General features: G+C 41.0%; 1 protein-coding gene across 2 annotated transcripts in view; it reads right to left on the bottom strand.

Annotated features, from left to right (window-relative positions):
• Nucleotides 1-26,939, bottom strand: part of EPHA4 (EPH receptor A4) — a 108,883-nt gene that overhangs the window by 12,428 nt on the left and 69,516 nt on the right. The window contains exons 6-13 of one of the 2 annotated variants that reach the window (XM_074877717.1): nucleotides 16,458-16,582; nucleotides 15,112-15,271; nucleotides 13,937-14,048; nucleotides 8,608-8,666; nucleotides 6,747-6,860; nucleotides 6,383-6,568; nucleotides 2,337-2,398; nucleotides 1,574-1,783 (exon numbers count right to left, since the gene is read on the bottom strand). In XM_074877717.1, coding sequence (XP_074733818.1) covers nucleotides 1,574-1,783; nucleotides 2,337-2,398; nucleotides 6,383-6,568; nucleotides 6,747-6,860; nucleotides 8,608-8,666; nucleotides 13,937-14,048; nucleotides 15,112-15,271; nucleotides 16,458-16,582 — 1,028 coding nt within the window. Of the gene's footprint in view, nucleotides 1-1,573; nucleotides 1,784-2,336; nucleotides 2,399-6,382; nucleotides 6,569-6,746; nucleotides 6,861-8,607; nucleotides 8,667-13,936; nucleotides 14,049-15,111; nucleotides 15,272-16,268; nucleotides 16,374-16,457; nucleotides 16,583-26,939 lie in introns of those variants that run through there. The other variant, XM_074877718.1, reaches the window with a different exon arrangement.

Below are 26,939 nucleotides of genomic sequence, written 5' to 3'. Positions count from 1 at the left end.
CTTCTAGGTAGTTTTTATCCATAACTGAGTGCAGTGTGTGCATACTTAATGGTTTATTGTTCTAATATCTCTCTCAAGTGTTTAATATGGACTCGTGCCAAAGCCAAGTGAAATCAAAAGGGGTCCTTCTCCTGGCTTCTTTGGCCTTTGCATCAGGCCCTTTGTGAATCAGGTTGTAGCAGTATGTGCCTTGTGTGGATATAGGATGCTCTGTCTTTAATGAGTTATACTACTAATGGGGAACAGAACAAACCATTCTCTTAAAAAAGGATGCTTTAAAAATGTCCTCCTATTGCATAGTCTCTGGTTATGAAAAAGCTCTATTCCTCCTTTCAGGCACAGATGCATGGACATTGTTTATACATGGTTGTCATTCTAAAAATTGTCAATAAGCTCTTTTTATTTAGCTGCTCGAATTCAGTGGAGTTCATCCAAATTTTCCTGATCCTTCATTACTGATACCAAATGAAGACAATGCACTGTAAAGCAAATGTCATTGATTCCCTGTAGTTTACTCTTGAGAGCAAACATAATACTATATCTCCACTCATTAAATTCAAAGAGAAGCTTTTCAATCATTTCTGTCTTGCCCTTGTGTGTTTGTCTAAACTTTGATTTCCCTGAATACAGCTTTTCAGACCTCTGCTTCTGCTTCTTCCACTTGCCACCTTTATGAGTGAGAAATACCAAGGCTGGCCAGCATTTAATACTACATGAGTCTATCCTTCCCTGTAATGAACTGTGAATCCATTAAAGGATGAGTGTTGGGATTAAACTGCAAAATCTGAGTGCTGCAAACAAACTCTGCACTAGGGAGAACAGATGGAGAATGGCAGATATTTAAAAACGAAGAAAATAAGCAATTAAAAAAGGAGACTTTATAAACTCTGACTTCTTTTTCTTCGCATGCATGTTAATTACAGAGGTATTGGTACAAAGGCTGGTAATGGTTGGGATGTTGTTTCGTGGCCAGAAGTGCTTGCATTAGTACTATTCCACATGCAGCATATTAAACTGGCTTTAGCAAAATTAGTTAACAGTGGGATGCTGAAATACAGATAAAATGGGAAAGAAACAAAAAATGGGAATGCAGGCCTCATACTTTTCCCAGTCCAAATTATTTAGGTCAAATTTATGACTAACTTTGTGATGGGCAAAAGTGGAATTTTTTTTTTTTGATGGCATATCTACACTTGCTGTATCAAACCTTCATGGGACTAGCCACTTGGAAATTGTTATGCATGTCTATAGCTATCAGAAGGAATAGAAGCCCAAGTACTAATTTCTGGCATCAGATTCCTGTCATGCACTCCAGCACACTGAAGGAACCAGAGGACTAGATGCGTCACATCCTCAAAGGAGAAATACTGATGTAGCCACTGATGTAGCAATATCACTACATCAATCTATACTAGCTGTGGAGTCTGCGACAATGTTTATTTTTAGGTTGTGATATAGGTTTTCACTTGTGACTGAGATTATTTTAAAACAAACCATTGTCACCTCCCACACATTCAGACAAAACCAATATGTAGGCAAGAAAATCCACTGGATATTTTCTTTCCCTCCTTACCCGTGTGGTATAAGCCGCTTCAGGGTCATCTTCCAGGACCCGGGACATGCCGAAATCAGACACTTTGCAGACCAAGTTGCTGTTGACAAGTATGTTTCGGGCAGCTAGATCCCGATGCACATAGCTCATGTCAGACAGATACTTCATTCCTGAGCCAATGCCACGAAGCATCCCCACCAACTGGATGACTGTAAATCTGCCATCATTCTTCTGCATATGGGGAAAGGAAGAAAATCACAGAGCATTAAGCTAAGAGCTACATTATTGCCATTGCTGAAATTGGCAAAGAGTGTATCTCTGGATTCCCATCTTCTTTCAAATAAAATGCAATGTTATTTCCTCACTCTCCTGACTAGTGTCTATAATTCACCAGTAAAGTAAAAACCCAGAGGTTCTGTCACAGCTTCCAATGATGCAGTATCCAGTTTGCAATGAATCTGATTTTAATGAGTCTATAGCATTGCAATGCTTTCAAAAATGGAGCAAATCGGAACTGTTCCCATTAAACATGGATTATTTAAGACCCTGCTATTTTAAACATTACATTTATTGTATATTCTTCCACTTTACATTTATTCTGGTTTTCAATGGGAGCAGCACCAGAAAACAGAATTTCCCAAGTACAAACATAATTTCTTTGAAAATGCTGAATTTTCAGTATCTTTCTGGGAAAAAAAAAAAAAAAAAAAAAGAACTAGAATGAAAATCAGAAAATGTTTCCCAGTATAAAATCTCCTCAGCTTATTATGAAAAAATCACCTACCCTGAGGAAGGCATCCAAGGAGCCATTCTCCATGTACTCAGTTATGATCATTACCGGTTTACCTAGAGTTCGCAGAAAGAAAAACACAATTCCTTGATGAACACCGATGTTAATGGGATAAAAATGGGTTGCACATGATTTTACTGCCAAGACACCTGGCTTACACAATCTAATTTAATTTGAAAAGCACCGAGCTTATGCCTCAGCTGTGGGGAGCAAGAGAAGAAATATTATAGAACAGAAACATTTAAAGGGCCCCATCTGGAAGGTTAACCCTTTGGTTGACTCATTGACAAGGTCTTTAACTACCGTGGCTCCTGTTCTCTAAGGAACATATGAATTGATAATTGAGAGCTAAGAAACAAAGATCTGTTCAAACTTGACAAAAATCTTTAGTGTAATTAAATTGCTTGCAGACTAGCAAGCCTTCCTCTTTCAAAATGGAATTTGTGAATGTTTTGGTCTCTCAGCGTCTTTCAAAAGATGAACACTTTAGGTGAGGTAGAAGCTGTCAGCAGCTACAAGGTATTCCAAGACAACTGGATTCAAGAATGCAAAATACAAGCAGTTCCTCTCAACTTTCTCTGTCCTGAATTCGTATCCTGTGTCTCTCGTTATTTATAAATGAGCCAAAGCCATTTGCCTCATGAAGTCAACCACAGGATAAAAGATTCAATGAATTGTGTCACATGTGGGGCACAGTGATTCAGCAGCACTCAATTTTCCATGCTGCAATACAGAGAGCCAAGCTGGGCAATCTGAAGAGAAATGTAATATAATGTTACTGACATGGGGATGTTTTCTAGGCACTTTCCTGCCTAAAACAACAGCAAATACATAAATAATGATTGATGTTGTCTTTAAGAGCTTTACCAAGTCACACAATGCTGAAACTGAAAACGTTTAAGTACGTACAAGTAACACTAATTATTTCACAGGGTTAAATCATGCTGGATATTCAGCATCTAGATATTTGAAGAAATAGGTCCAATGTCATCTTCATTCTAAAAGTGAGCAATGGGAGATGTAGAGAAGTGACATACCAAAGCTCGAATGGCAAAGGTCAGGTCCCAAGATGAGCACTGTTAAGCTCACCTGAAGCCAAGGGAGCACCTGATGATCAGTGCCAGGCTGGCATGGCAACCCTTCCTCCCTCAACCCCAACCCCAACCCTTCCTCAGCTACAGGAACTACAGAGTTTCTTCCTAAATAAAAGATAGTGTCCCAGAGAAACTCTGCTTTTGTACTCCCTGGAGCAGGGAACATTAGGGGGAAAGAAGGGTTCAATGGACATGTCACCTAGACTGTAGATAGATCAATTCTGTCTTGGTATCAGAGGTATCAGAACTACTCAACATTTCCTTGCTTCTGTCACCAGCAAGTATCTGCTCCAGAACAATCAGCTATGAAAATTACTGTACCATGAAACATTGAAGCACTGAAAATTCCCCTAATTATTTCTACCTCTACCTTTTTCACCACAATGCTTTTCTCTTCATTTGTCAGGGACTCCTGTTTTTGAAGTAACCTTTTTTTTTTGTTTAGAAAACAATATGCTATAAGGACTGGCCATACTGAAAATTTTACATCATTTCACTTAGACCACCGTCTATGTGCAATACATCACTTATTTCACTCATCATTACTTATTTCACCTTTTCAATCCCAACCTATCCTTTGCAAGCCTACTTCTCCTTACCTTCCCAGCTGATACCAAAACTCTTACTGTTTTGGTCCCATGCAAACTGGCATGCCTGTGAAATGCCAGTCTGGCAGCTGAACCCTTTCTGATTTGCATGAACGCAGCAGAGAAGCAATGGTATTGCATAAAACAAACTGCTCCGGATGAAGTGCTTACTGACCTTGGCTGAGTACTTGCACCCTTAAGGAAAGGGATGTGATAAAACATCATTCTCCTTCTAAATCACCTTTGCAAGCATTCTTTGGTAGAAAGAGAAAAAAATCCAACCAAATCTGCATATGTCACTGTTTCATTTATCCTTTGCAACTGTGACCGGAACCCTTCCACTGAACAAATACAGCTAAATGAGTTTTAATTAACCTTCCTCAATCAAAAGATACTATGTCAACGTAGAAAGGAAGAAAGGGAGACTCTTTCAGTGCATTAACATCTAATTTCATTACTCAGGCACTTCTTTAGCAGGGGAGGGGGATAGAGAGAGGAGAAGTTACCATCAGTGAGTCAATTATTAAAGTACTTGACTAGCAGCCAATAATGTATTCATGGTTTTTTGCTGCCTCTCTCAACCCCCATCTACACCACTATTTGTCTCACATTTTAATTTTCAGTTTATTAAATGCACTCATTTATCACAGCATTCAGAAAACCTATGGAGAAATTGAGATAAATGTCTTCTTAAGCAGTCCTGTTTACCAAACACACCAGCTCGGAGGTAACCAAGCTGGCTTGCTGCAGAAGCATCACTTACTGTGAGCCAGGCAATGAAACATTCTCGGGTCAGGCTACCACCTCCTCGGTGAAAATTTCAAATCATTTTAATTCAGTGACAACTGCATTATGCAAATGCACACAGTCATTTATAACTGCTACAGCTGTAACAGCTCGGGGCTTTCCAACCTCGGTGGGATTTCAACACAAGGATTCCCGTTGCATTTCTTTTACAGAGGTGCTAGAAAAATCACTGTAGCAAACACTCTGGCCTGACCACACACTTTGTTACAACAACAACAAAAAGAGAGAGACTCAGACCTTCAAAATTTAAACAGAGTATTATCTTTTAATTTCACTTTTGAGGGAGGACCTCAGTAAACAATGGTCAAAATTAGTCCAAACCCCTATTTCCCCTAGCAGAATTTGTCTTGAAAAGCAAATAGTGACACACTGTATGAGCCATTTTCAACAACTGTGAGAGAAGGAAGTCTAGGAGAGGGAAACAGAAATGAGCAAGGGTAAGAAGCATCCGGCTCCTACTGACATTCAAGAGGGACAGGGTTTTTCAGTGGTATTGATGGGTTTGACAACCCTCTACGGAAGATACTTTGTTCTTCTAGTAATATTTCAGTTTTTCACTTTTCATCCATATCTAATTTTAATTCCTCACACTATTAATACCCTGCATTCATATTCATCATGCACACAATCAGCTGCAGAAGGTAAACTTCACAAATTCCACCCTTTAACAGAACCACGCAAAGATCACTGTCTGCTTTCTTTGCTACCCTGAGCATGAGACCCTACGTCTAAAGGATCTTTCAGGATTAGCAATCAGCGCCAGGCTTTGCGAACATGCTACCTATGGCAGTCAGAATAGAGACAATAACTACACCATCCAGTGGCACCTTATAAAGTCAGACCCAAGCACATCTGTCTCACAGGTGTATTTTCAGTTCTAGCCTACAAACAGCATCCAGTGAGCATTGTCATTCTCTTTCTAAGGCAGAGTTCATGGCACAGTGAACACTAACAGACTTAAAAAAAACCCCAAACCAAACAAACAAAAAGATCAGCCAGGTAAATTCTGCAGAGTGAAATTATCGCACCTGTAAATCAGAGAAAACAAATAATAAAGTTTCACACTAAAATAGCTGACTTCATTTCAAAGGCTTGCTCCTTACATCTGTGCTTTGTACCTTAAACATATGACTCTGTAGTTTTGTTTTGGTATTTTTCCCCCAACCATTTAAAATTCTTTGCTCACCATCTGCTTTTGCCTATCCTGTAACAATCAGCTCAGTCTAGCAAAGATGTGAAAGATGCCTGCTTGGCATAGCAAGAAGGGGAAAAAAAAGCCAACCCCTGCAGTACTAATTCCCCCTACAAAATCTTGTACAAGCTGCCTACAGATAGAGTATCAGTTGAAACCATAAACCCATTTATAGCTGACAAGAAGATTAATGACTCGTCCTGCACTGATTTCCTCCTATTAGCTATCAGTGGATCTGTTCCATCTGTCATTTCACAGGAAAGAGGGCAAAAAGAAAAAAAAAAAAGCAGTACACACCACCACAGACTTAATTTCTCAGTGACTTCCAAATTGACCTTGTCATGAAAATGACCTACTTACATTTAGTAACTACACCTTCCAAGTGGATGATATTGGGGTGGTCAAATTGTCCCATGATGCTGGCCTCACTCAGGAAGTCTCTCCTTTGTTTGTCAGTGTAACCAGCTTTCAGAGTCTTGATAGCAACACAGATCTCTCTTTTTCCTGGTACTTTGAGACGTCCACTGCATACTTCACCAAATTCCCCTTAAGGAAAAAGGCACAAGAATCCATGGTCATGAACACGAAGCACACACTTGTGTTGACAAACTGTTATATCAGCTCATTTGGGGGAACTGTTGTAAAAATCATAGGATCCCATGTTTCCTAAAACCAAATTTAAAACTATATTTACAGAAAAAAATGCAAAAGTTCTGGCACTTACCCACACCAATAACTTTTTCAATCTTTATGCAGGAGGCATCAATTTCTTTGGCAAATTCCCTCACAGCTTGGTTTGGATCCTCATATGTAAAAGGATCCACATATGTTCTAACACCTGCAAGGCAGAAATGTTGTATTTGAAGTCACTGATCTACATGCTGCTGAACACAGAACATATGAGACTGAAGCCTTAATGATACACAACAGCAAAGAGAGTGTACAATAAAAATGTACTGTAAGCCAGGAATGACTGATGAAGGAAGGAAGGACAATGTATTTTTGCCCCGATGCAATTTTTTTTAATGTAAACATTTAACATTTCCCAATGTTGACGTAAGGAATAAAGCTTTTGCCAATAAATGAGCTTCACAAATCACTACCACCACTACCAGGCCAATAGCCTGTCTAAGGACCTGTGAGACTAAAACACATCCCACTTCCCTTTTGGGAGCCAAGAAGTTCTGAGCTCAGGTCCTGGGTTTGATACCTAGATGACTGAGACGGAAGTAATGGCAGGATTCAGTCATGGAAAAAGGGTAGTAAAGTTCACATTCCCTTTCCTGCAGGATTGCCTCCAGTCCACCCAGAACCTGCTTTAGCAGAATATTGTGGGGAAGAAATCATGCCTAGATATCACTGGCCAAAACCAGATATCTTTCAGTGGAAAGGAACAATGGAAAAATTGGATGAACCTTTCTCTTGTTTGTCTCCTCAAAACTTTTTATCCAGATACTGGCATTCCTCAGGGGTCAGTGTTGGGGCCAGTGCTGTTTAACATCTTTGTTGGTGACACTGACAGTGGGATTGAGTGCACCCTCAGCAAGTTCACCGACAACACCGAGCTGTGTGGTGCAGTTGACACGCTGGAGGGAAGGGATGTGCCATCCAGAGGGACCTGGACAGGCTGGAGAGGTGGGCCCATGAGAACCTCATGAAGTTCAACAAGGCCAAGTGCAAGGTCCTGCACATGCATCAGGGCAATCCCAAGCACCAATACAGGTTGGGTGATGAGTGGATTGAGAGCAGCCCTGTGGAGAAGGACTTGGGAGTAGTAGTGGATGGAAAACTGACTACGAGCCAGCAATGTGTGCTCGCAGCCCAGAAAGCCAACTGTGTGCTGGGCTGCATCCAGAGAAGCGTGGCCAGCGGGTTGAGGGAGGGGATTCTCCCCCTCTACTCTGTTCTTGTGAGACCCCCCCTGCAGTGCTGTGTCCAGCTCTGGGGTCATCAACATCAGAAGGACATGGACCTGCTCAGATGGGTCCAGAGGAGGCCACGAAGATAATCAGGGGCTGGAGCACTTCCCCTGTGAGGACAGGCTGAGAGAGCTGGGGGTGTTCAGCCTGGAGAAGAGAAGGATCTGGGGAGACCTTCTAGTGGCCTTCCAGTACTTAAAGGGGGCTACAGGAAAGATGGGGAGGGACTCTTTATCAGGGGGTGTAGGGGTAGGACGAGGGGTAACAGTTTTAAACTAAAAGAGGGTAGATTCAGATTAGATCTAAGGAAGAAATTCTTCACTGTGAGGGTGGTGAGGCCCTGGCACATGTTGCCCAAAGAAGCTGTGGCTGCCCCCTCCCTGGCAGTGTTCAAGGCCAGGTTGGACGGGGCTTTGGGCAACCTGGTCTAGTGGAAGCCGTCCCTGCCCATGGAGGGGTTTGGAAGTACGTGATCTTTAAGGTCCCTTCTATGATTCTATTTTCCTTGTTACTAAAGTACATAGTTTTGAAGAAGGATATTTGCAAGAGAGGAAAACAAAAACATATTAATCTCAAAAGAAGTGTCATCCCTTATTTCCCAAGCATCAGAACATGGGACATGTTTTATGAACCAAATCAAAAAACCCAGTCACCACTGTCTTTTACCTTGGTTCAAGTGTTTCTCCTCATCTGCCTCTTGCTTAGCCTTACTGTACTTACTGCGCCTGTCAGAACAAAAAAAGAGCATTACAGTTCAAAATAAGTATCTTACTTTGAGACAAGCTCAGTCTTCTCAACCTGCTGAGACTTGAGCTGTTTGCACCTGCCACGACCTGTGCTCTGCAGCTTCCCTACAACCCATGACACAACATATACTTACCAGCAGGGTAGGAGACTCCTCTCCTCAAACTGCTCTAAATGTTATTGGCATCAACAAAGCATTAAGGGAAACACAGATCTCCATATTTGCATCTCAGCATTTAAAGAAAGAAAAGAAAGCCTGTGTTTCAACTACTTTTTCTTCAAACTTGTATTTCCAATTCTGTGCAAAAAGGGGCCAAATTGCTTTTTAGCCCTATCATATATGGATTTAAATGCCACAACAGAGGTGTTTTGGTATATTGATTGTCAAACATAATTAGGCAAATGCCAATACCAGAACATTTATTTAACTGCAAATTTAAAACTGAAAACAGTCTATTAACAGAGAAATCAGGATGTCAGCAAAAAAAAACCCCCTGACCATCAAAAATGCAGATCCCAAGGATTTTGTTTATTCTTTTAATCACTGTATAATTGAAGGGAGCAAAGAACTCCTGACGGCAGAGCTCCTCTGCTAACCCTCTGAGTTAAAGACAATAATGTAGTATACTATGTTAATCCTATAGATTAGTGTTTCTACACCTACACATGATACTGTATCCAGTTATGTATTTAATTAGTTCAGCTTTAAACTTCAGTGGATAAGTGGCATTAAGAAAAATTAGTACAAGAGTTTAGTCTGTTAGGGAAGATATTGAGGAGTCAGCTCAGCAAAACGTGTACTGGGATTTGAAGTTCCCCAGCATCTAATGGTATCTAGATGTAGAAATTTGATTTGGGCTTTTACCCAACATTCATTGAAAGTTCAGAACTAGGTGTAAAAACAGAGATTGCCAAAGAGAACGGCTTATTGTTGCTTACTCTGCAGTTTGCCTGTCCCTAGGGAAGCCCAAGTCTCCCAGTGTGTCAGATCCAGGTTAACTAAGAGTCTAGGCTGGAGTGAAGAAGAGGGAAAGGCAGAAGGAGAAACCAAGCCTGGAGAAAAGGAGGCAAGACTGGTACTGCCTGCAACGTGCAACCCGCTGCCTGGAGTGAGGCAGGAGATGACCAGGCCTGCCAGGGACACCGGGGTGAGACTGGCTTAAAAGCCTGAAAATGGTGAATAGGTAAAGGAGGAAAATGGGAGTGGGTGAGAGAAAGACCTATCAGAAGGTGTGAGTTAAAAGGGGTCAAAAACTCACAGATAACAGGAAGAAAACAAGTGACTGAGAGACTCGCTTGCAGCAAATCTTCCTGAGCCTCACCATTTCCCTCCCGTCAGCAAAATCCTCCTTCCCATTAGCAAGAAGTATCTCACTTCCCACTCTGTGACTGGCCTGCGGGGAATGGCAGCTTCCCATAGCTGTCAGCTGAAAGGCCATTTCCCAGCCTTTGTCTTTGCAGTTTCTTAGTGCTGGGTGTTAAACACACTATGCCAATAATAAAAACTATAAATTAACCATGAAGCAGAAGGAAAAAAAAATCCTGTTTGACATGTGAAGACTACCTGATCTTTGAACCAAGCCTCACAGCTCCCAACAACATCAACAGGACTTGTGTTCAGACATAAAAAGCAGGTACACATCCAACCATAAACAGTTGGGAGCTTCTTTTTTTCATGAAAGTCAATTAAACACAAATGGCTCCAAATCACAAGAAGAGCATTATTAAAAACCACACTGGATCCAAACATCAATTTAAACCATTTATTTGCCTGAGGAGTTACAGCACTGGTATAACAGAGCTGAGTTAAACAAAAGGACTATGTTCTGCTCCCAGTTATTGAACTGAGTAAGAAGGAAGAGGCAGCACAAATCTCACCCAGTGCCATATGGGACCAAGTCAGCTAAGGGGATTGCAGAGATGGTTTCAGGTATTATACAACTTCTCTCAGAGGAAAGACAAAAAAGGTGGTGGGGGGGGGGATATTCTGCATTTTAAGCAGGAATCCTTCAAATTCATTTCATTAATGTTCAGGCACAGATGGGAAATATGAAACACAAACATGCTTTGCATGAAAGCGTTTTAAGTATGAAAAAATGCTCTTTATCTTATTTTTAAAAGTACAAGCACCCTCACAACAGATAAAAAAATAACCTTCCCCCACTAAAACCCAAAGACATGCAAAAAGCAAAGGGAAACAAAGGGATTACTGTTCAAGCAATATAATTGTAGCTTATTAAGTTTAAATAATACCTTCCAAACTAACTACCTACTTCCACTTGTCCCTGTGTCACCTGTTGACCTCTGCTGCTTGGCTGGGGGCTGGCCACTCCCACCTGCCATTGTCCCCAAGAACAGGCCCCGGAGCCCTGCACCACGGGGCACGCTCACCTGAGTGGCAGAACGGAGCCTTTGTCGCGGATTTGAACCCCCCATAATTACAGGGATTTGGGCAGTGGTGATTAAATAGCCAGCATTCAGGAAAAGAACACAGAAGCTCTCAGAAACCGTGGGGATCTGAGACACAGGCACATCTACAGGTGGGGGCTGGCGATGAAGAGGAGGTAACAACAGAGGGTATTAGCACGCACTGAGGTGAAACAGCATGGGCCCGGCGCCACACTGCTGCACCCACCTCACCCACCTCCTCCTCCCCAAACAAAAGAAGGGTGGGGGTGCTGCAGTGCTCAGGCACAGGCTGGTGGAGCACCTGATCCAACACCATCAGCAAAAGGTGGGCAAATGCGTATCACTCTATCAGCTGGAAGGATTTCTGACCAAAACTTTCAGGTGGCTAGAGGATTCTGTAGGGCCATCTTACTCCACCCAACACCTTTTAGAAAGTGGCTCTTTCTGTTTTACAGTTTCCCAAACCCTTTACAACTCTATTTGAGATATTATAATTTCACTCAGCATTCCTGTAGGGCAGGGTTTAGAAACACTCACGCTGCCTCTGCTCTATGGATACGTTCATCTTAACCTCAGCAAGTTTACACTAACATTTAGGCAGATTAGTTCTCATGTTAACACAAATGCCGTGGTCGCAGGACAGAACCAAACAGCTCGAGCTGCCTGAAGGCAAAGTCCTTTGACAAATTCTGTTCTAAAGATGAATTTTGGGATTTGAGCAATGACTTGAAAAAACGTAATGCTAAATTAGTAGTAATAAACCAGGGTTCAAAAGTGGGCACCTACAGCATATGCCCAGTTCCCACATTTGGCTCACAGATGCAGAGAGGCCATGTCTGCAGGCCAAAGCACAGTTTTGATTGTACAAATAGGACTTTTAGGTTATGGCTAGATTACAAAGCCTCCTCATGGGGACTGTATGGACAGAAAAGCTTTTTCTCATCTGAAGTCATTTTGGAACAAAGTATAATTATTTTGCTATTAACGTCTGCTGGTGTAGGAACATCATGAAATATCCCCAAAGCCCACACCTCTAAATGACATTGGTAAAGTGGTTAACATTGTTAGAGTAATAGTGAATATTAAAGTAGATTCTGTTTATTGAGAGCTACTTCCAGCTACTGGAGAGCTGTGTATTGAGGAAGGCTATTAATTAGCAAGGCACCAAGCATTAGTATGCACAGAGCAGCTTCACTGTCCCAGTATTTCATTCATCTTGCTATGTCTTTCCCCTTCCACAGCCTCTCTGAGACCTACCAGTGCAGAGCTATGGGACATCTCTGAACCCATGGACACCAGGATACTTTTATCTCTATTCCCACCAGTGCTTGGACCAGCCTTTTGTCCCTGCTGCACACCTGATCTTTGTCTTGTCTTTGTCCAAGCTGACCACTTGTGGGCAGAGATAACTGAACAGGCAGTCTGAGTGGTGAGAAGACCTGGCTGAGTGCGCACCCGCATCAGCGAGTCTGTCAGCTACCTGGCTCCAGGCAGCCTTTCCTTTGACAGCTTTATGGCCGATACTAAAGAGAATCAATATGAGGGCAAGGGGTTGACATTTCATTTTCTAAAAAGTGATCCATTGAGGGCCAATCACCAAGCAGTGTTTATCAGCCTTGGGAAGTGACATTTTTTTATAGGGGGAGGAGGGGAAGGAATCATCTCAAAGCAGCTCGACAGGCTCAATTCTCCAAGGTGGCGACTCATAATTAGAAATCCAATGTATCCTGCTATCAATCCTGCCTTAAATAATAAAGTGATCAATAAAAGCGGAGAGGAGATTAAGTCATCAAGCTCAGTGATGCTATTTTCTGTTGCAATGACTTTTAATAAACCTGTCTCTCCGCATTACATTTTCATATGTTCTGCTCTTCTTTCTTCTTGCCAGCATGGAGGCTTTGAGTGGAACACCCACAGAAAGCTATAACAATGCCTGTCTACTTTCCAGATATTACAATCATAGTGACTTAACTGCTCTTTAAGACAATTTAAAGTAAGAGAGCAAATCAAGAGGAATTTGTGCACATTTATGGCTGATGCCATTAAACTGATCAACAGAAGAATGACAAAACGTGCACCCCTCAGATCCCAGGCTTCAGATGCAGTAATGATACGTCCAGTTTTATCTCAGAATTACACTGAGGCAAAATCATGCTGATCTTTTTAAATGAGACTGAACACAAAGATGAAGACAGAAACACTCACACTGTGTTTCTGCTACACTGTCCTCCCATTCGCAGGATTGTTCCTGATGCCTGGGTTGAATTTAGGAGAATGAACAAGTACTTGGTAGAAGATTATGGTCCTACTCTGATGAAATAACCATCGATCCAGTCTGCTCTATTACTGCATATGACACTGAATGACTGTGGCTTCTGTTTTACAGTCATATTCACTCACAGTGGAATGTCTAACCCAAAAGACTAATGCAGACTCATAGAGACTAACAAAAATCACAAGCATAGCAGTCTGACGGCTTAGTTCAGAACAGAGCAGTTGTTTATTCCCTGCCTATCAGGAGTCAGTCCAAGAAAATCTACTGTACCCATACCCATTAAACTTAACTTCAAATTACACTAACCACAAATCTCTAGCTGGCTTGCTTCTCAATGCCAGTTATTGGAATCAGCTTTGCATTTGAAGGGCAAATAGAGCTGGAACTATTGCCATTACATCACATGCTGCTTGGTACTAATATTGAGAAGATCAAAGCTACATGGGAGAAGGCTTGTAATGCAAATGTACTGTTTATGATGCTAATCAAAGAATTTAGTTTTGTTTGGAGGAGACAAAAAGCTCCCTCATGAAAGAGAGAGAGGGAGAGAGAAGCTTAAGTTCTTACCTCCTGCTGATGACAAAGGCTGCAATGAGAATGACCACAAGAACAACACTGCCAGCCACTGAAACAAGAAGCACTGTGGGATTGGTACCATCGCCAATGATGGGGGAAGGAACTGGAAACAGAAAAGGGAGCATTAGTATCAGACACCCTCAAAAAATCAACCTAGGTAGTACTCAATGAGGCTTTCTGGCTTGTGAAGGCAGTCTAGAGTAGCACTCAAATCTACTTTCAGGCCTTTATTATACAGTCATTTGACACAGTTTTCCAGCAGGACCCTAATTAGCTGATGACATGATGTTTGATAATGATTTGGGGAACTTCAGTTCACTGGGAACAAGGACTCCCTCTCCTTCTCCCCTTCATTGTTGCTCAGAGGGTATAATGGCTATTTTTTTGCCTATCTAATTGCTTTCCACTCTTCTGTCCTCCTCCTTTTTCTCTCAGTGGGGACAGATGATCACTCCCCAGCTGACACAAAGAGAATAAGTTATTTTAAAATGTCTACCCTCTTCCTGCTAGATTGATTATTTTCAGCTGTTAACATCCTGAAGGATATTGCCACTAACTGGCATGACTTGAAATTGATTTAAGCAGACCTGTATGTCCAAAATAGAATAGGCTTGGTCACATTGCCTTCCTGTCACCGAAAAGCAAACATTTTGGGGCCTAAATTTGCATGGTTCCTTGAGCAAAGTGAAAAGCTCCACTGACAACATAATTCGAACATTCTGTCTTTATATGACTGTCTAAGGAAAAGTGCAAATATGTGAGCTGATGTAGGACACCTATGTCAATAGCTTGCAAAAGGGAATAACAGGGTTCTATTCTCCTGCAAATCAGATATTCCAAAAACATGTGCAAATATCTACATTTACAGTAAACAAAATAGGTACATATATCTCTCAAGCATCAACGACTTCCAAGTGTTTATAGGGTGCGTGTCTCCTTATGCCACACTGAAGTGTTTTCATTGCCAGAATTTATATTATAACATATCCAAATGGATGTCTCGGGTCAGATTCATGGCATCACTAACAGTCATATGGCAATGGAAGAACATTTTCCCACAACAGACACACCACAGTTCAAGCAACCAACAGGAAACTCCCAACACACAGTTACATTTGCACTCCTTACTCAAGGAAAAAAAAATAAATCAGTGGACATGTCATTACCTGTGTTAGTTGTGAACTCAAATGGTCCACTGAAGTCTCCATATCCTGCTGCTGTCCTGGCCCGCACGTGAAATACATATGAAGTCAGGGGGTTCAAGCCTTTGATGTCAGTATTCCTGGAAGCTGTCTTCACAATGCGATAGCTGCGCTCATTTTGGTCCTAACAACAAAAGAACACAGTGGTGATCAAGTAAAATGCCTCACTGCACCATGAACCATGGAGCCCCACTTCCTTGCCAAAACTGTCATGGTGAAAGAAGATGAGTAACAATGATGGAATTCTCAAAATACATCCCAAGGGCTCTTGCTGTCAGCCTTGCTCAATACCCCTAGCACTGCATGCTGCATGGAGCTCTGAGCAAGCCAAAAAAGGATGATGAGGTGGTAGGTATGATGCTCATATATCACTGATTATTTAAGAAAATCACACAACAAAACCCTCTGGAAAATAGCCAAGCCTTCAAATAGGATCCTCTTGATGAACAAGCAACATTTTACTCACACATGCTGCCACTTTCTTTTTCTTCCTACCAGCCAGAAGCCACATGAAAAAAAATTATAAAAATATTTTAAGAAAGAAAAGACTTAGAAAATATCTTCCATAAAGTCCAATCTTAAAAACCCTTCTATTTTTGGCTGGAAAATCCATCAGAGAATGTAATAATCTAGCTTCCTGGCAAATCAGATGCCTTTTTCTGTATGTGTTGGGGAAGCAAATAAGTGATTATCATTATAAAAAAAAATTAGAAGTATGCATGTGTGTGTGAGAGAGCAAACTCAAGGAAGAGCAGGTAATTGTTCATTTTTGCAGAGCATCTTCAAAGAAAATAGCTCTTTTCATAGTTCCATACTTGAGAAGTTATTTGTAGGAATAACATCTCCTTCTAACTTGGAAGTATGAAGAATGTCATTTTCTTTCCTTATTCTCTATTAAAAGCCATCCAGCCCACACTATCACTCTAAGCAGAAGCTATCGGCAAACAGATCTTATTATTATTACTGTGTTACATACTTCATTATTATACTTCTGTCTATGAAGTAAAGCTAATGTCTCACTTCTGCCCAACATTATTGATTCTCATTATAAATATGCTTGCTACAAAAGCTCAGTTCCTAGGTAGGAAAAAATAACAAAATAAACTCTTACCATACCTCTGAAACAGCCTGAGTCTTATTCTTTCAAGCAACCATTCAAGTGCATTAAATCCTTAATTGGATTTTATTAAACTGAATCTATTTGGTTTCAAATGATGGAATCCTATCTGGAAATAAACCGTAATGGAATGAAGTAAAATGCTCTCCCAAACCCAAACAAAACTCCTTGCTCATCCGTTTTTGAACAGTACCTTTTCATAATATTTGACTTCGTACTCCAGGATGACTCCATTTGGCCTGTCAGGCTCCAGCCAAGCCAAGGCAACGCTGTGCCTTGTTATCTCTTTAGCCTGGATCAAAGCAATTGGCGATGGAGCTGCCAGAAGAAAATTAAAATTATAAGCAATAATTTAGTTTTAATGAGGAACATATATTTTTAATCATAGCTGTCACAACATGAGCACTTCCAGAAATTGTTTTTTTCTTGCGCGGGTGGGGAGGTTAGAAGCATTAAGTATTTTTCCTGTTTTCTCTAACAAAATTGCATTCAGTCCTCTGTAATAAAGCTTGTTCTTGGATTCTGGGCAATATTAGATAGGTGGAGTTCGAAGTAACAATAGAGTTGTCCAACCACTGCAATGTTCATGACACCCAGGTACAAACCTCCATAAGAGGCTAAGGTACTAAAAGATTCTGCCTTATTTTTGTCCTTTGTTAGGCACGGTGCATAGACTTGTACTCTTCTTTTGGACCACAGTGACTCTCTTCTTCCATCTCCTAAAATTAACTGATGTTACTTCATTAGCTATTTGCTTTACAGGAACTATGAAATTCCTGAGGGCCAATCTGGTTTTCTCTAAAGCTGAGAAAATATTGCTACTGAATTAAGTGAGACCAGAATAAAGCTGAATACATATGAATTTGGACCCTCCCATGAAAACCAGGAAACTTGTATTTCGAGAATCTGAGCCAATTTGTGCTTCCAAACTTGCCCTGCTTTCACCTGAGTCTGTGAGCAGTCCCTGGAGAATGGGGAAGCTCGGCGCCCAGGGGCCAGATTCTTGCTTTGATACCGCCTTCCCAGCCAGAAGATATTAGAGATTGGTCCATTGTGTACCAAACTGGCATCATCTGACCCTGTCCCATATGGCGCTATATCAATGTGATGATTAGAAAAAGTAGGATTACACTGCCAAGAGTAAGGGCTGCACAATTTTTGGAAAAACTCTACCTAGCAACCAGCTAAACTCAAAGATCCTTTAAACTGTATCTGTGTGCAGTAATAAGGGCTGCAATGAAGAAGATAATGGAAAACATCTCATTGTGCGCCCTACACTTTCAATAGAGCCCCTGCTAATGCTGAAGTTCAGGTTTTTGACTGGCTGGAGGACAATGCATCCTCCCTTTGACTGTGATAGCAGCAGATTCATGGCTGCGCTGGGGGAACGGGTTTTCTGAGGATTTATGAACCCGGCTGCCCCTTTCTTGCTGTTGTGTTGCTGTGTGGTCACATCTCTAGCCAGCTGTTATCAAGCTCTTTTGATGCTGACAATAGCTAGTATAAATGGTGGAGTCTCCAGGGATAAAAAGGGACATTCATGAAATTTTTAATCTTATCTAACAAAGCTGTCCTGTATAACCAGAGATTAGAGGTCTTCCTAAATTGAATATATTTCTTCTTTTGTCCACTGAAGCTGTAGCCATGTTGCTCTTTTTTCCCCCCCCTCACTTTTTTTGTTTCTTTTTCTACCCTCAACTTCGGGATGACGATCCATGAAAATGTTAGAGAGTAAACATGTACCCTTGAAAACTACCAAGAAAGACAAATACATAAAAGTCACAATAAATGAAAGGAAAATTGAATGTTGAAAGCCTCAAACCTACTTGACCATATCAGACAGTTCTGATGGAAGTGAAAATAACCAGTAGACGCTGCACAGTCACAAAAGGGTGCTCCTCTTGATGTGAAACCATCAGGGAGCTGCTTCCCGATTTACTATTTGACAGTTTGGCATCTCTGTTAGAAATGCCTGCAGAACCTTTCTCTCTTTTTCCTTGTCTGTCTCTCACACGCAAAGGCAAATACTGGATGACAGAGGAGACTATAAACACAACCAACAGGGAGGATCCAGGTGTGCTCCATCAAGTTATATCTGTGGCATGACTGAGAACCTGCTTAATAACCTCACAGTTCCTCAACAGAGAATCAGACTTTTTTTTTCTTCCCCTTTGCAGTAAGAATACTGCTCAGCTAATAAATCAGAAATCAGATTTGTTACCCTAAAACACACACGTGCGCAACATTATTGATAAAGCAACCAGAGAAATTTGCTTAGTTAATTGGTGGCTCATGCAGGGCAGACAGGCAATTCTTTTTACTGAGAATGTCACTTATGCTGGTCTGACCTCAAGAATTGTAAAGAGAAAGTTCACTTTCCTTTATCCTCTTTTTAACCTCCTTGGTTTCCCATTTCATTTCTGCAGGCATTTATATTGGAATTTAAGTGAGTCCTTCAATACTGGGCTGGTAAGTGCTGTATGAAAAAGCATTTCTCCTCTGTTGTAAAATGGCTATTTGCATCTTCTTGTGAAAGACGCTTATTAGCTTTATACAGTTTAACAAGTGCTTTCTCATGTCTCTCAAAAGTAGACAGCTGATCTTGGGCACTACACCACACTGGAATAAACAACATGTTCCTGGCCTCCAGGACACAAAGAGGACTTGTACATCAATTCCTCTGTCACTTCTGACAGATTACAATTGTAAGAATGGCCCTATTTTTTCCTTCCTGTCCTTTATATGTAAATTCATCATACTTAATGTTTAATCTCTTCTTTTGTCCTGTATTCTGCAGATGAGCATTTGTTTCTAAGGCTTTTTTGTTTTGACTGTGCATCCTGCCTTTCCATATGCTATACAGAAATCCTAAGAGTGCTGAAGTCCAACTACAGGATGAAGTACCAGAATTGCAAGAGGCTGTCCAGGAGCTCTTTGACATTTCTACAGCACAGACCTATAACGGTCTATGCAATAGGATGGTGATCTGCAACTCTGTGGGCCTTGAGGAACTGAGCTCAGTAACCATAGGGAGTACCACAATTATCCCATTGCATGGACAAAATCCTCCATTACTAATTCTCTCTTTTTTCTGCAAATAGCCCTACAAATCAGTTTATTTGTGTCCATGTTTTCCAGGATCCACCAGGTGACCTGAGTAGTTGAAAGACAGGGTTTCTGGAAGAACAACACGTCTGGGTCTCCTTGGACATATATTACCAAAAGGGCATAAGAGTCTGGTCAGTAGAGGCCAGGACAAAGAGGACATCACCACTGCCAGCTCATCATGACATTCCAGGCAGCAGCGACAATCTTCTGGGTGAGCTTCTGCAAAACATTTATATTCATTGTTCTTCTCCCTTTTGCCTCTAAATTGCCCTCTTAGGGATGATGTGAAGATAAACATGTAACAGGTTGTAAAATGATGCTTTGATCATGAGCAGAATAAAAGACATAATCTTCTCTTATACGTGCATGGGCTAACTGTTCATTATATACACACATTCCTACACAAAACATACGGAGGACAGCTTGACCAAAAATAATAATGTACACAATTAAGATGTTAGCAATAAGATCACATAATAGTTTTGGAAGAGAGTGGGAAATCACTTTTTCTTTCACTTTTTGAACTTTCCTCCTCCCCACTCCCTGATATTTGGAAAGGAACACTAAGCAAAAACTTGTTTCTCAATCATCATTGCTTACAACAGCAAGTTTTTCTGCCACACATGCTCAGCCTGTACATACCAAGCACCAATGCTACCAGAACAGCCCATTTCACAGGGAAGAATGATGAGGTATTCTGGTGTCTAAAAAGGGTTCCCCTCGAACAAAAGCACCAAGTGTAACTTTCCCTAGTTCAAAGCTCAGCAGTTCCTCTCCCTTAAAAACCCCACTCCCTACTGATGTGAATGTTGCAATTTTCTTTTATCTACTTCCTCAATAACCTGCCATTAAACACCTACTAGTAGTTTTATTACTGTGGTTCTGAGCTTGTGGCCTACAGAGAGAGAAAGAGCACAGATGTACTACAAAAACTTCACCCAAATGCCATAAAGCCATATCCCACGGCTAATAAGTGCTGAATTGTAACAGTTTTGAGGCACTTTAAACGATGGCAGAAGCAGTGTCAGTGTTTCATTACTGGTTCAAATTAGGAGAGGGGAGAGAGGAAAAAAACAGGAAATAAATAGATGCAATAAAGTCTCTGGCATGTAGACATCCATGAGTGAAAACAGTCCTTTATAAAACTACAACACATGAGTACTCAGATATCAAAGATACACAATGCCCAGTGTTTTAGTGAAGATGCCTTCTTAACCACAGCAGGGTTTACTTTCCACTCCCCATGATTTGAATTTAAATGGATCATGTTTACTCAAGGGGTCTTTCACTGATTGAAAAATATACCCACAGTTTGTACATTATCTCAGCTAAATTCAAATAACATATTTAAATTTAATTACTTGAAGCTTAGGGGTTTTCATGCTTTTCTTTTTTCTCTCAATTGTACACAACAACACTTATTTGTTCTTATCAATGGCTATGCACTTTGTCAAGAATCAAAATTAAATGCTTGAAAGCACTAATGATGTTACTGTGATTAAGGGTTTTTACCTTCCAGGGTAGATACTAAAAGCCTACTCCATTATTAATTACTTAAAAAAAAAAGAAAAATAGTATTTCTGAAAATCTAACACTGAAGAAAAGTCCTCTTAGAAACCAAAACAAGACAATAAAAGATCTTCTCTTAATTGGGACAAAACACATTTAAGAGAACCTGGAACATTTCAGGTTTTCTCTTTGAATATTTACCTTGTAATATTATGGGTTTTTACATGGGATTTTGTAACCTATATTATCAAAAAACCTCCCAGAATATACAACACAAAATCAAATACATTTTTAATCATTTCTAAAAACAACATTCTTCGGGCCAGATTCTGGAAATTTTATTCATGTAAGAGCGCAACTTACTCTACTAGCTGTCGCACTGACTTAAAATCAAGCAAAGGGAGAAGTATCCAGCCCTATTTAGTTACAAGTACCGGAATAAATTAAGAAGAAAGCAGTTCTGCTCTTTCCTAAAATGTCGGCATTCAGTTCTGCTTCCCGTTGGTCCCTTGGGCCTTTTACCCACTCCTCTCTCTTGTCCAGGCAGAAATGCTCCTCTTTCTGAGTAACATCATCCCTGTGCTCTGAGTACTCCTGGCAAATGGCTTTGCAAACAAAGGAGAATGCGTTTTAGCATGACCAAATTTCCAAACATATGCATAGCATATGCATAAACCATGTATGTGCATAAGGATAAGCACATGAAAGGCTTTTGCACATGTGAACCTATGTGCACAAACGGATTAGATGTCTGTGCACGTCCGAATAACTGAGCTAGAGTTTGGCATTCCTGTTCTTCACTGCTAGCATGACAGCTATGCCTTTCTCCTAGGGACCAGCAAGAGTCTGCATGCTGGATGTGCACTTTAAAAACTAACCACATGCATATTTTTTTTTTCATTATTCCCTCTGTATAAGTGGAACAAACATTTGTATTAGTGATGATTTGGCCAGGTTAGGACTTGGACAAGGATCTAGAGGCCTGATTGCTCAACCAAGCCACTGGAAGCCTCCCAAGACATTCCCGAGTCCTCTGTCTTCCCACCGTCTGCCTCTCCCTCCCCCAGGAATGACGACTGGTGAGGAACACCTCCCAGCTTGGAAACTGAGACACGCCAAGATTCAGGCCAGCATTTTCAAGCTTTAGCATTTAAAGCAAAGACTTTAAATCTACACCACTAGAGTAAAGCGCCCAAGGTTATCCACCCACACTTGAAAATCCTGGCCAACATAATGTGAAGCAGTGTGACAGCAGAGCTTGGCCTCTTTCTCTCAATCCCTTCAATCAGCTGTAATACTTCTGAACTAAACTTTCCCTCGTTACTAGAAATTACTCTGCCCAGGAAAACCACCAGCTTGGCCACAGGATACTCTTGTAGGACACCTTCATCCCAAAATGACAGGCACAAGTGATCTTCCCTTTCTTTCCAAGCTCCGCAACCCAGGCACTGACAAAGAGCTCTGAGAAAAACAAGCGACAAGCTCTCAAACCTAGCGACCAGCTATGTTTGTAATGATGTGTTCAAAAAGGGGCTAGAAAGTGAGATTTTAAACACTGTTAACACAGCACTATTACGTTTTAAACATTTCCTCCATTTTAAACTTTTCATTTTTTGCCTCTCCCAAAAGAACCTGTGCTACAAATCTTGCCAAACCACAAAAGCTGGCTCTGACTTGCATCAAATCAAAAGCTTGACGGAAAACCCAGGCTGTTAGCAGCAACAAATAGTAGTAGTTGAGGATTATTAGAGTACTATATTTTTACCACACTACTCCAGATTCAGTTCTTGGAGACATGCAGTAGCTGCTGAGGATCCACAAAGAGCCTGTGTATTTTCTGGGTGCACATCCAGCTCTGGGTCAGTTTTAGCACAGACTACTTCAGCATACCAGAACTGCTCTAATTTAGATCAAACGGGCTGGCCACAGTTCCTTGTGGTTTACATCAGGAACTGCAATGAGACAGGGGTGACGAAGAAGATTTTGCACACATGGGAGACAGCTCGTTCTGGCTATTAATTTCTGAGGACCAGCTCTTGACAGCAATACGTTATTTTCAGGTACTGGCCCTCCAATTCTGAAAGCCAAATAATGATGTCAGCTAATGCAATGCAGGTCTGGAGTAACTCCAGAGATCTGAATCTGCAACCTGCAATCCCAAAGATTGCCTTAAACCAAAGGACTATAGAATCTACATTGCATTTAGCAAGAGATCTGTATTACAACTCAAGCATAGAGTCTGTTTAGTCTGAGAACTGCTTGTTTTCTTTCTGCTAGCTTGCTAAGAAATCCTGTTGGCATGTTCTGACAAGGATAACTTCATAGTTGCCAACAGAAACATGGCAGAATACTGTGTATTTCCTGTATGTATGAATGCCAGTTTAAAACAAACAGGAAAACAAGTCTTTCAGTTGGAAGGCAATTTATAGAAATCTGCCTGAACATTACAACCACTTAAAAAACCCAGCACTGAAACATTTCTAAATGCTTAAACTAGAATGATTAACACAAGAAGGGTGAACATACTTAGCACTGTGAATTGCTCTAAGAAACTCTAGAGCTATAAGCAATTTGTTAAGATGGGGAATTAGTCAGCAGCTGTCTGACCTGAGCAGGTTTGGAGCCGCTGGTCACAAAGCAGGTCACGTTGCAGTTACTCTTCCCTGTAGTTGAGGTTAGAATCTGACCCAATATAAACAACAATAAATTTTGTAGCCTAAAGAAGCCAACACTGATGCTCCACTGCATTACATCAGATTGAGAGAAGCAGAGAAAATGGACCACACAGTTTGGACAAAGATTGCCGTAACTCTCAGAGTCCTCCTTTAGGGCCTGGACCCGTCACGCTTAGAGGTAGGATCCCACGACCCAAATTTGGGTTGAACACTTCTGGGAAGCATGTACTGTAATTATCCTTTTACTTCGCAGATGCCGGACCAGAAACCACCGATGCTGGGACACAATGTATAGCACCCCGTGGTACAGTGGCTCAGGGAGAGGCCCAGAATGAGAAATTAGAGACCATAACCTCTAGTTATTAAAACAGATAACAATGTTGGAAATGGGGCATTCCCCAGCTGCTCAAAATAAGTTGTCCGGAGCAATCTGACCCACTTAACCACCCCCCGCTCAGGGCAACTCCACCTCTCCCAAACAAGCTGCTGTTCCTCCCGGGAAGCCCGAGGTAGCCACCAGAGCTAATCCCTTCCCAGAAATAGCCTGTCCTTCACCTTTGTATTGCTGCACAGGAGGAGGATCTGCTGAGCTGCCTTTTCAAAACAAACTCTTCCACTCCTCTTCTAGCCCCTTCCACAAGAATATCAAAGCTACCCTCAAAGACCCATCAGATTCCCCCAAATGAGACCCCTGACCCATTCTAAGCCCTTCCTCAAGTCAAGGAACCATCCAGCTACTCCTCCTCACGTTTTCCCATCCTCCTGCCCACAGTCAGAGAAATTAAGACACTTCATGAGTCAATAGCCAAGGGGGGTAGAGCTGTTCTTAAATTGTACAGGACCAACAAAATAACTTACTGTATCTGTGTCCTGCAAAGCAGTTCTTACGTGCAGCTTTTGAACCACTTACAATAGCGTATCAACAATCCATAAACCAATACTGAAAATATTGACCCTGCTCTATTAATATCCCAAAGGGGCAACCCTTTGACTCACATTGCAAAGGACAGCTCTCACCTGATGCATCATCTCTATATCTATTAACAAAAAGCCTCATTTCTGCTCCTTGGTCCTTTCTTATACTTATCACCTGAGCATGTGGTTATCCCAACAGTTCTGGCATAAAGCTTAACCCACTAGGGGGCAAATGTGTGATTTGGTACCCAAGGCAACACATCTCCTAATGCTGTTCTCCTTGGTTCTCGCACAGTTACTTTTTATTTACTTGAAACATGGATGTCTAGATGATATATACACACATATGTGCTAAATAACTTTCGTTGTCACTTACTTTCAGCATTAAGATTATTAGATTTTGTAAAAAAAGATGCTTAAAAGCCTTTCTGAAATCCAGACAAATAAAAGCCTCTGCCCTATATGCCACTTAGATGCTTTGGAAATACTGAAGAATCTTCTAAACAAAATAAATAAATAAATGTATGACTCATTTTGCTAAAGCAGCATTCACTATTTTAATGAATAGATTTGGCCACATTGTCTCATCCTGGCTTCTGAAGTGCTACGGTAATAGCAGAGTCAGACTTTGCCATTTGGGTTTCTCAGATCAATCACCGAAAGTCAGAAATGGCAAGAATCTTGGAGGAAGAAAAGATAATAAAATTATACACATTTTACTTCAACTGTGATACACAGCTACAACAGCAACGGCAACCTGGGTCTCAAACATGCCCTCCTGAGCCTGCGGCACCCAGAAGAATCAAAACCCAGGACTCATCTGACAGTAAAAATCACAATTCCTGTCTTAACACTTGCAAGTAATAAATCATTTTGAAGCCACCAAAGTTAAGAAACTTCACCTTTATTTACTTTAAGCTCCATCACACAGAAGCAGCTAGTGCAGAAGGTTTGCATTCACGTCATTATATTTCAGTTGAACAACCTATAAATTTTAATTATAGTTGATATCCAGAGCATTCAGATGGAACACCAGTAAAGAACCTTCTATACAAAGGTTAGATGGATTCAACATGATACGATCTCTGTCACTGGGCTGTTGAGAAACTCCTGAGATTAAAACAAGGTTTAGGTTTCCTGGGCTCACGTTAGTAGTGCTGTGTGAAGGACACTGGTCTGACAGCACGTGGAGATCCTCAGTTCTTCCAGGATGCTGCAAGACACCCTGCCATACTCCCCATCAAAGTTCCTCTTCTTCAGTGGCAAAAGATACTCTGTGCTTTTGGAAAAGTGCCATAGAGAATCGGACCACAGCACACCTAACTCTCACACTCAGAGCTCTTCTACCAGGTCCTTTCAGTGGAACTGAATTAAGCCCCCTTTCCTTCATCCGCAATGGGCAGATTTCTTCAGGAAATTAAAAAAGCATTAATAGACCCAATGAGAGAGAAAACTATATTCTGCACACAGTATTGCTGCAAAAAGCAAAGCTACTTGAAGTTTGCTGTTAAGAAAAAAAAAAAAAAGTGATGAGGGACAAACTGGGGAAGAGTCTTAAGCTTCCTGAAACACATAAAACTTAAAATTAAAATCTTAGTTCATGATGTCAGTAACCTATTACATCATAGGTGGCACATAATTAAACTTATAAAAGGGTTTCATTATTTTGGTTTTATGCCGGATACTGAAAACTAGTGCATTATTCATTTAAAAATTGTGTCAATTAGAAAAACCCCAAATGGAATAAGCAATTAAATATTAAAGGTGGCTGCCTCAGTGGAAAACAGTCAGAAAGATAATTGGTAAAGTTTCCTGTGCAATGCAAGTACCATTACAAAGTCTGAACAATTTCCTAAATAAATAAATAAATAAATAGCTTCATGAGGTTATGAAGATTTGAAGTTGTACAAAGAAATCAGCCATGTTTATTTCCTGGAGAAGTACTGAGCTACAGTCTAGGCAAATAAAAGCCCATGAAAACAATAATGCCAAATTAGATCAGCTATCACATATATATCTATATTCTGAGCCTGGACCTTCATTTTCAGTCCCAGATTCGTAGCAGATTGGAGGACACTGAGAGCCCTCCCCAACTTCTGATGAGAAGGTCTCTGCAGCAGGTCTCCCCTCCAGTCTGAGGCCAGGGCCCCAAAGGGTACCTACAGGGTGGAACTGAGAAGTGCACAGGATGGGGACTGCAATGGAAAATATAATCTTCATTCAAAACCTGCAATTTAAAAATCATTTCTTCTTCCAACAGCATGCAAAGCACTTTTCACTGTTATGTTTCTCCTCCCTGTAAGGTTCAGTTTGTTTTTCATTCAGTTTTGTCATCAACAGGTCCAAAAATTTGATTATGTTCTCATTTGATCCCAATGAAGCTGGTAGCTTCCATTTAAGAATCAGTCAGACTGAAAATAAGCTAGGAAACTTGTGTGTTACAGAGCCCCTCTAACCTGGGATGTTAG

This window comes from Strix uralensis, chromosome 9 (assembly GCF_047716275.1).
Source record: "Strix uralensis isolate ZFMK-TIS-50842 chromosome 9, bStrUra1, whole genome shotgun sequence".
Taxonomy (NCBI): Eukaryota; Metazoa; Chordata; class Aves; order Strigiformes; family Strigidae; genus Strix; species Strix uralensis.
The sequence above is the reverse complement of the archived record's forward strand: the minus strand, read 5'-3'. Positions and strand labels throughout refer to the sequence as shown.